The sequence below is a fragment of the Oryzias melastigma genome, linkage group LG9, assembly GCF_002922805.2.
Source record: "Oryzias melastigma strain HK-1 linkage group LG9, ASM292280v2, whole genome shotgun sequence".
NCBI lineage: Eukaryota > Metazoa > Chordata > Actinopteri > Beloniformes > Adrianichthyidae > Oryzias > Oryzias melastigma.
The window spans coordinates 31,824,849-31,834,575 of NC_050520.1; the positions used below are offsets into that span (position 1 = coordinate 31,824,849).

At 39.6% G+C, this 9,727-nt stretch overlaps 1 protein-coding gene across 1 annotated transcript in view; it reads right to left on the reverse strand.

Annotated features, from left to right (window-relative positions):
- zmat4a (zinc finger, matrin-type 4a) overlaps positions 1 to 3,391 on the reverse strand; it is a 162,613-nt gene extending 159,222 nt beyond the window's left edge. Inside the window, exon 1 of the mRNA XM_024276052.2 lies at positions 3,154 to 3,391. Within this exon, the coding sequence (XP_024131820.2) occupies positions 3,154 to 3,360 (207 nt within the window). The 5' untranslated portion in view covers positions 3,361 to 3,391. The remainder of the gene's footprint in view (positions 1 to 3,153) is intronic.
- Positions 3,392 to 9,727: the final 6,336 nt, after the last annotated feature.

Below are 9,727 nucleotides of genomic sequence, written 5' to 3' on the forward strand. Positions count from 1 at the left end.
CAGTGTTTGTATTTTGCACCATCTATAGGGAGACACCTGAAATAATACTACAAAATAATTAGGATTATCGATAAAATTTGTTCTAGTTTGGCGGGCCAGATTAAACAGTTAAACAGGCCGCATATGGCCCTTGGGTCGTAGTTTGCCCATCCCTGGTCAACAATAGCCGGGTTAAACTCAATCCCACAGGGGGCCAAAATCCGAAACACACCTTAGATCACGGGCCGAACAGGAAAAACATTTATTAAACATACTAAAACTACATTTTTATAACTTTATAACTGCAACTTTTTTACATAAATATGAACTAGATATATAGAATTACTTTTGATAATGCTAGTGTAAATACTGTAAGATGAATTTGGCCACTGAAGATGCTAGTGCTGATAGCTGAAGATGCTGACATTGATAGCCAGCTAAAATATTAGCTAAATGCAAAATTAGCCTAAAAAACAAAACAAAAAAAATAGGTTAGCCAAAACAGCTAGCATGTAGCTGAAATATTAGCTAAAGTCCACAACAGTCTAAAAAACAAAAAAAAGGCCTAAATAAGCCAAAGCAGCTAGCACGTAACTGAAATGCTAGCTAAAATCCAAAATTGTCTAAAAAATCTTTGTAACTGTGTAATCTGTGTAATCTCTGTAACTTTTAAATATAATTATGAATAATAAAAAGGCAGACCTTGACTTTGACACACGCGCAGTAAGGGATAAAACGGGGTTAAGAAAAAGAAAAAAAAGATGGATTTCATTACTTGTCAATATAAATAAATAATATTATAAAAAGTGATTGTGCTCCCCCTAGTGCCAATAATGCTGGTAATCTCACACATAAATGCTGCAACTCAGTCAACCTGAACCACATTGTTAAAACTTTATCTTTTTTTTGTCTTGATTCTTTTCTCAGCTCTCTGTGCTCAACTTCCTGCTGCTTAGCAGAATCGGGTGATTTCAGGGTCTGATTGATCAACACACCTGATCCATATAATGAGCAGGAATAGCTGGTAGATGCTGAGGTCCTCAGTCAGGATAGCTAAAAAATGCAATTTTCAAACAAATGCCTACACTGTCCCAAGTTTCATGTAGTGTCCCATTTGTGTCACAGTTTGCACTGTCACCTCATAAGAGAAGCTCTATTTTCCCGACTGTTGATTGTTTCCTTTTCAGAGAGCATGAAAGCTGCCTGTGGCTCCATGATGGACCGGTGATTGGGCACATCCTGTTTTTACCCCACAGTGACAACTAAAGCAAGCTCCAGCAGACAAGTGACTGACCCCCCCACACACAAACGGAGCCAAATCACATCACAACTGTTTGATACTTGAAAAGATTTCCAGCCTTGTTTTTAGACATTTGAGATATCTAAGCAGGTTTGAAGTTGCTATTTTTTGCTCAACACCATTTTCAAGCTTTTCTCAAAATCAGCTCAGTGTAGAATTCTTTATTCAGTAAGAGTTAGGGTCAAGAAAGGAGGAAATTATAATCAAGACAAATGAAAAAACTCGACTAAAATTAAAAAAAAAAGTAAATTCCTTGATTTAAAAAAGGTTTGTACTAAATACAATTTATTTCCATTTTCAAGTGTGGAAATTGTATTTATTTTCTGAAGGTAATAAGAAGCTCAGTCAATGCTGGGGTGATGATGCTTTTTTCGTTGCTGGCCCTCAGTTATGGAACAGCATTCCAGCAAAACTACACATGATGTCAGACTTTAACAGTTTTAAATGTTATTTAAAAACAGAACAGCTTTTAACACTCATTAGTCTGTGGCATTTTATTTGATTTGTTTTACTGTATTCGTATTTATCAAATTTATGTATTTTTCTGCAGATTGCTTTTAAAAAAAATGATTTTCTTAATTTGTCTATTTTTTTTTAAACTTTTTTTCTTTTATTGTAAAGCACTTTGGTACATCGAAAGGAGTTGTAAAGTGCTTTGCAAATAAAGTTAATTCATTCAGTCATTCAATAACTGCATACAGCATTTGTTTAGACCTGTTTCATTCAGTTTATTTAAGTAATACTTAAATATAAATTTCATTTTAAACAACTAAGTTGCGTGGACCAGTTGACAGAAGTAAATCCTTTTTTGAGTGATTTTCTCCTCCAGATCCGTGTTTATTCCCTATTTTAGGTGACCTCTTTATGAAGTATAAACCAAATCAATTGTTGATTAATGAATCTTATCATCTGTAAATTCTCCAGAACATCAGCAGGTTTTTGCCTTTTCCAGCTCTCAGAAACATCATTTGGTTTAGAGGACATTCATTTGACCTCATTAAACCTTTTCCATCTGTTTTGCTTTTTAAACAAAGGATGCATAATTAAAACTATTAAGCAGAAGTGTAATTAAAACTGTGATGGTGGTGATTACCTTCCGCCTATTTTCCGGAGGTTGTGCGTCTTTTGCGCACAACCTCTATATGGAGAGAAATTCAGCTTAATTCCTGCCAGTCTTTTTTTCTGAACACAACCACAGAACAGCATGTTTTCCACACTACAAGAACCAGGCGGGACACCTCTGTATTCAGCAGATCTGTCATCTCTAACAGACAAAGGTGTTCCTCCTCAAATGTCACCTTCAGAGGGAAGTCTTTCCCCTGCAAGCAGACAGATGATAGGGAAGTGAGATGTTCAGAGGCTGCCCGGGAAGTTCTAAACTTTATCCAGAAATTGTGGTTATTCGTGGCAGCTGGCTGGGTGTCCCTGAGGATGAGGAGTTTTCTCTGCGCTCTGGGAATCAAAGTTGAGCCCTTGTGGAGGAGGATCAGAGTGCGCTAACGTGCAGGTCTTTCTTCCCTGCCAGTTCCACTTTCCAGCAGAGGAACTCCTGTCAGAACCCCCGCGGGGGCATCCCCGATCCCTCCAGTACGAGCCATGGGGTCAGCCGCGCACCGTTTAGGCTCGCCGCTCACTTTGGAACCGCTGCGCTCCCAGCGGCCATGCGCAACAAGAATCTCGGCGGAGTAAAGACGTCAATCAGCACGAGCACGCGCGGCGATCAGGCTGCATGACAGACATGCCTTCAGCCTGCGGGAACGCATCTCTGTTCGCGCGCGCGCAGCTTCTGCTTTGGCTCCACGTAGAATTTAAGGAAAACAGGCACGAAACAGGAACACGCGCACTCGCAAAGGGGGGATGGAGAATGGATGTACCTGTAACTCCACACTGTAGCTCTGACAGACGTGCGTCGGGAAGACTCCCAGCTGATTTTGCACAAGGAGGGAAATTGTGTAATCCATTAACCGGAAAGATGCTGAAGTGCGACAGACTGCGCGTGAGACGCGTCTGCTGCTGCTGCTGGTAGCGGCACTACACTGGAGTACAATCTGCCGCTTCTCTCCGCCCCGCCGCGCTCCCATTGGCTGCGCCGGCGCACATCAGCCGAGGCCAGAAGACCCGAAGCAGAAGGCGGCAGCTGTCATCTGCCAGGATCACCTGCAGACCGTCCTCCGCAGAGAGGAGCCAGCATGGACGCAGAGAGCTCACAACCAAAACAGTTTTTCAGATGATGTGGCTTTTATGAAAGTTAGAGATACATTCATCCTTATTATTCCAAGTCCTTGTCCAATCATCTTTTGATTTATTTCCAAAGTTGTCCTAGTGGTATTCCTTTATGAGGCTCAGCATATATTTTAAGTTACAAATACATTTTTTCCAACTGCATTTCTTTCACCTTCTTCTGATTTACACATTTTCAGGTTTAATTGTCTTTATATATTTCCACCATTATCAAAAATGCCACTAGATCATGTTAATAACACCAACACGATTTTAATCAGTGTGTCTTTAGCCCTTTAAAGTCCCCCATGACATTTTTTTGAATAAAAAAATGTTTTGATTATGATTATGAAGTTTTTAGCTAAAATCCCACAACCTAAATGTCTTAAAAAGCAATTTTTCATGTTGATCTGAAGCCTCTGTTTAAAAAATCTCCTCTGAGGGGGTGTGGCTTCCCCGCCCCTGCCCAATTATGATAGATCTGTGTCTGGCTAGCGTGAATCTCCACCACCGCTACATAAAAATGTCCAACCATTTTGATCCGGATGTCAGCTGGGACGAGGAAGTGAAGATCTTCATGGACAGAACTTCCTCCAAAATCCTGATTCTTTCTCCTTCCAGTTCACCAAAGACTCTTTTAGCTAATTCTCCAATGTTTATTGACTGTGATCAATACATTCAATCATTGGTTTCTCAGAGTTCTTGATAAAATAATCAAAGCTAACATCAAAATGCTCTTTCATTGATTTACAATCCTTTCCAACTGCGGTCAAATGAGCCGCCGTTCACATTTCCGTGGTCACATCAAGAAGCTCCGTGGAGTCTGGTGGAGATTTTCCAGCGTTCTCAGTCCTGCTACCGTAAGTATTGGATGAAACTCACACAAAAAATCCAGTGATGCTGATTTGACCACAGAAATGTGAACGGCGGCTCATTTGACTGCAGTCAATGTGAAGATACCATCTTCTCTTCTCCAGAACCTGAACTAGACACTAGGAACAGATGAGGGTTTAGTGCATGTGCAGCAGAGCTGTTGATGGAAAGAAGATCATTCATTCAAACAGAGTCTGTCTGAGACAGTTTGGTTGATTTAAAAGGAGAAATACCCGGAAATGCAAAAACGAAATGACTTCGTATTACATTTGTTCTCTTTCATAAGAGAAATACATGTTAAAAACTCAAAAAACAGGATTTTCATCGGAGGAGACTTTAACATACTGTAACTTTTCAACTGTTAACAAGATCAACGTAATTCCAGCAGATTGTGAAGGGGAAAAGCGGCTCGTCGAGCCGCTTTTCCCCTTCACAATCTGCTGGACTTACGTTGATCAAAGAACACAAACAGTGGAGCTCAGGTGTTAAAGGGTTAAAGTTGCCCAAAATATCAAATTTTAACCAGTGAGAGGCTTTAACTGCATCTTAAATTGTTTTTTTATCCTCTACCTGTCTCTGGCAATACACTATATTACCAAAAGTATTAGCTCACCTATCCAAATGATCAGAATCAGATGTCCTAATCACTTGGCCTGGCCACAGTGAATTCCAGTGAGGAACTGTCATAGGATGCCACCTGTGCAACAAATCCAGTCGTGAAATTTCCTTAATTTTCCTCAACTATCAGTTCTATCAAAGCAACATGGAAGAGTTTAGGAACAACAGCAACTCAGCCACCAAGTGGTAGACCACATAAACTGATGGAGAGGGGTCAGTGGATCCTGAAGGTCAAAGAGGTCAGGGATGTTGTCATGACCACGGATGAACTGATGGAAGTCCAAGATTACTTAAAGATGTATTCCATGGTTTCACCACCAGAACCTCGAGGCTTCAGCCAGCATCACTTGTTGATAGTATCCAAAGTTTCTGTAGTTTTGCTGCTTGGGGCTCTACTTTGATTTTCTTCACTTTTTATCCTCCTTAAAGTTACGTTTTGGAAGAGTAATCATAAATGTTATTGAAATATATGTTCTTGTAATGTATAACAATCTCTTTACAAAAGGTCAACAACATTCTCATAGAGGGAACAACACACTTCTGAAGTACATTTTGACGCCATCTTCACACAAACATGACCTCCACAAACAAACAATGTATGACTCATTATAATTTCACTACTTTTCTTCAGTAGTCCTATAAAGCAATGCAAAGTAATGGCATAAACAAGGCAACAACACTATATGATTCAAAGCTATACACTATACATGCCATGACCACCTTACTGACATCCTCCTGCTTCATACCCTTGAGATAGCAGCGGTGTATACAATGGAATGAATAATTGAAGAGTATGACAGAGCTAATACGATGGCTGACTTTTCTTCCGGGTGCATTTACCTTTGTTGACTGCTGTCATATGAGGAAATGTGATTGATGAGTAAAAGGTTTTGGTTTTGTTAAGTGCACCAACATATTTGATTTATTTAATCTTGGATGTTATACAAATGCATTCTATTCTGTACATTGAAACCCATCAAGAACAAGTTCATCTGGGCATGGGTGCACAAAGTGGGACCAGCAGGCCAAATTTGGCCATCTACATTGTTTCAAACTCTACGGCTGTAATATACTTGTGGCCTCTGGGTGGTGGGGGTAGCACTGTCTTTGCCTGCGGCTATGGGTGAAATAACCCCCAAGTGAGTCAAAAGTTTTCACGGTCACTTCATTCGATAGTGTAAGAACCATAAATACACGTCGCTCTTGACAACGCGTGTTCAAGCCAGCACTTTAGATAAAAAGTCTAAAGAAATGTGTGTAAATTTGAGGGTTCTGTGTTCAAACCTTTCATGTTTCCTCATACTTACGCAAGTTTCTACAATAGTTTTCAGACTCTACATATAAAATGCACATTTATCCTACTGAAAGCTGCTTAAAAGTTAAACCAGTTGAGCTTTGACCAATCAGAGACTCAGAATTGATAGTGAAGAATTCCATCCCTTGTTATTGACTGAATGTCAACCAAAAATGGATCATGGAGGAAAACGTAATAATTGCAGTTTGTGTCCAGTTATGTGACACCAAGGCTGAATCTGAATGGTTTCTCCCTACCTCTCTAATTTTAGAGACATTTGTGGTGATAGGGGTGTCCAAAATAGGTTTTGTAAGGGGTAACCCTCATGGTGAAGGGTTGTAGAGCCCTCCGCTGTGACGGTATTCCAGGTTGCACTGTTCCACGGAGGAAAAATGCATTTCTTCATGTACGTGTGCTCTGAAAAATAGAACATTTAAATATAAGTAATTACTTTTTTGTTTTAGCATGACTTTTTAGACAATATTATGTATTTTCTGAGTGCTGTAAGCTCCGTGCTAATGTAGATAACCAGCGAATATTGATGATGTCGAGTGAGAGTGTCCGAATATGAAGACACTATTTTTCCATAACTCTCCGCTTGGAGGGCTGAATGTATGGGTAGGGTAGAAGCTGTAGGGGAAGAAATCTGATTCTGCCCAAGTTTTACAAAATAATACAGTTTGAAAGAAAAAGCCTGGAGCAAGATTCACAAGATTTACACAACTTCAGCATTTTACACCAACTATAGGAGGTGGATATGTGTTAATAAAGAGCAGATAAGAAAAATAAGCCCCTCCCTGCTTGTCCATTGTGAACACGATGGTCTAAACATGGTCAAGTATGTACTTTTTGAGTGTCGTCACATGCCTGGTGTGAAAGTATAACTTCATTCAGAACTTGCTGGGAGTTTTAACTTTGATAAAGAGCATTTTGCAAAAGAAGCCATTTTGCAATTTAAAGCAAAGCTAGCGAGCAGAAATCTTTGAAATGCCCTTGAATCCAGAGTCCACTGTCCAGAGATGGTTGGAAATAGACGCCCTCAACAAGCAATGTTTGCATAAGTAAACACTATCCCCACATTCAGCAGTTAGGTGCAGACTGCAGGTGCACAACAGATTCCTGCAAGCAAACGAAATCTAATCTGACCACCCACATAACCTCTAAGCAAAAGAGAGCAGTGGCCTCCCCAGCACACCCCCCCTCAGTCTCTGAAGAACTCGCCTTTGATCACAGCTTCATGTTGGCCACTGAACGGAGCTATGGGACGAGAAATTGTGTCAGGCCCAGACGATCCATTTTTGTTCCATTTATGGATCCGGTGCTACTTAGGCACAGCTTTGCAAGAGAATATATTCATGATATGCATTATGGAGGAGTGGTTGTCATTGAGCATGGAATAGAATTTTCCCTGTTTTACATAATTTCTAAAACTGCATTCCCACCTCCTTTCAAAGACTTTGCATATTAGCCATGTTTGCATCACTGCACCTTTAATTTCATACAAGATTGCAGTTCCATTAAAAGTAAAGCCCAAAAGGCAATAACTACCCAATGTCATTAAGGGAAGAAAAATTAAATGTGGGTCATTCCTAAAGACTGAAGTTTGTGGATAAAGGAAACTTTGATTTCACCTGCTTCTCTGGGATGCAGAAACCGACAATTTACTCCGAGAGCATTTTCACTCAGCATTAATCCCACCATCATTCAGCCTCTGACTGGTAGCTCCTAGCAACCAGAATCAGGGCGCAAGAGCATTTTCACAAAAACAAACAGAAAAAAAGAAAGGGAGTGTTCACTGCAGCTCATTTTGCATTGTTTTGATATTTTGATGGAAAAGACAAAAACTAACACCAAGTCATTCCATCATTTTTCCATTTAATTCAATCGGAGGGCTTGAAGTTTGCTATATACAATTATCTTTGAGAATTTTTTTTCTCTCAGTAAACCTGTCATTTAACCACCACTAATTCACTTAACATTTCATTTAGCAAAGCAAACAAAATGTTTCTTCTTAAATATCACCATCCTGTAAAGATGAAAAGTTCACATCTCAGCTGTGCACACTTCATCTTTTAGCTTGTTTAATGAATTGAATTAAGGCAGAAGACCGTTACCCTGACCATTTTTATAGTCTCATCAAAAGTCTCATTTAGTGTATTAAAAACTGCTTTTAGATGAATCTACTTTATATTAAAGAAAGAAATGGTTACTAGAGGCAAATATTTGGGTATTTCACTTCCAAGAAATGCTTTTCTCCTCTTTAGAATCTGATATGGAGTTTCTGGTTTAAATAAAAATGCAACAGGTGAAATCAAGAAAGTAGAGTTATAGATAAATTAAAACTGTAAAACTTTACATTGCATACTTTTTTCAAACAGAATGAACCTTTTCACACTTTTCTCTTTTGTTTAAACTCTCAACGTTCAAACCTTCATAGACACGATCCACAACACAATGAAACAAAAAGCATGAAAAAATGCAAAGACTGCAAAAAATGAACTGCAATATATGGAGAGACCACAGCTCTTAAGGAGGCCAATGAGAAGCTGTTTGGATTCTTTTGAAAGGCGGAAGACCAGAAATGTATGTGTTGAATTTTCCAGTACTGTATTTTCTGCACAATTAAAATCCTTTTTTTTTTCTCCTTTCAAAAACAACAGTGTGCCTTATAATCTGGATTACATGAATTGATTCTGGTTTCTGATGTCAAAGTGATTTGGAGAAGCAGCTCTGTCAAAATCTGATTTTTTACCCGTTCCCAACAAGGTTTTGTGTTTAGTAAACACACCAACACTGCTAACATGTAGCATCGTCTGACTGATGATGTTACGTCCCCTATGGGCAAACCTGACCTGAGTCTAGGGGATGGATACAAAAAGGGGACCATAACTTAAAAACTGGACACCAGCAAGAATAAAAAGAACACAGTTTATTAAATAAATAAAAACCTGTTTCCTGCAAAGAAAGAACAAAATTAAATAATTGCTTTGATGGGTCAAACAAAAACCAAGAGAGATTGGAACCTCGGCGAAATATAAGTCATGGAGACTGCTGACCCAACCATGTCGACCGTCTGAGTCAGCAGCTCTCTGCTAATGGCTGCTTTACCAAAACGACCTAAAAAAAAAACAAATAAACAAACAAAGCCAGCAAATCAAGACTACCAAGGTCCAACCCCAAACTAAAATAACAAAACCCAGCAGTCTAGGACTGCTTAGGAAAAAAAAAAAAAAATGGAAACAAACCCAGCACAACAAACACTAAACCTCAAACCCAGCTGCCTCCTGCTACCTGCCTGCCTCTGACTTAAATACCTGGCAGGTGCCATTAAGCAGCATTGGCCACACCAGCCAGGTGAGCAGAAGGACAGGGGATGGAAAAGGGGAGAGCAGCAGCATTGAATTGCTGCTGTTTAAGAACACACTGACGTGTTCCCATACACA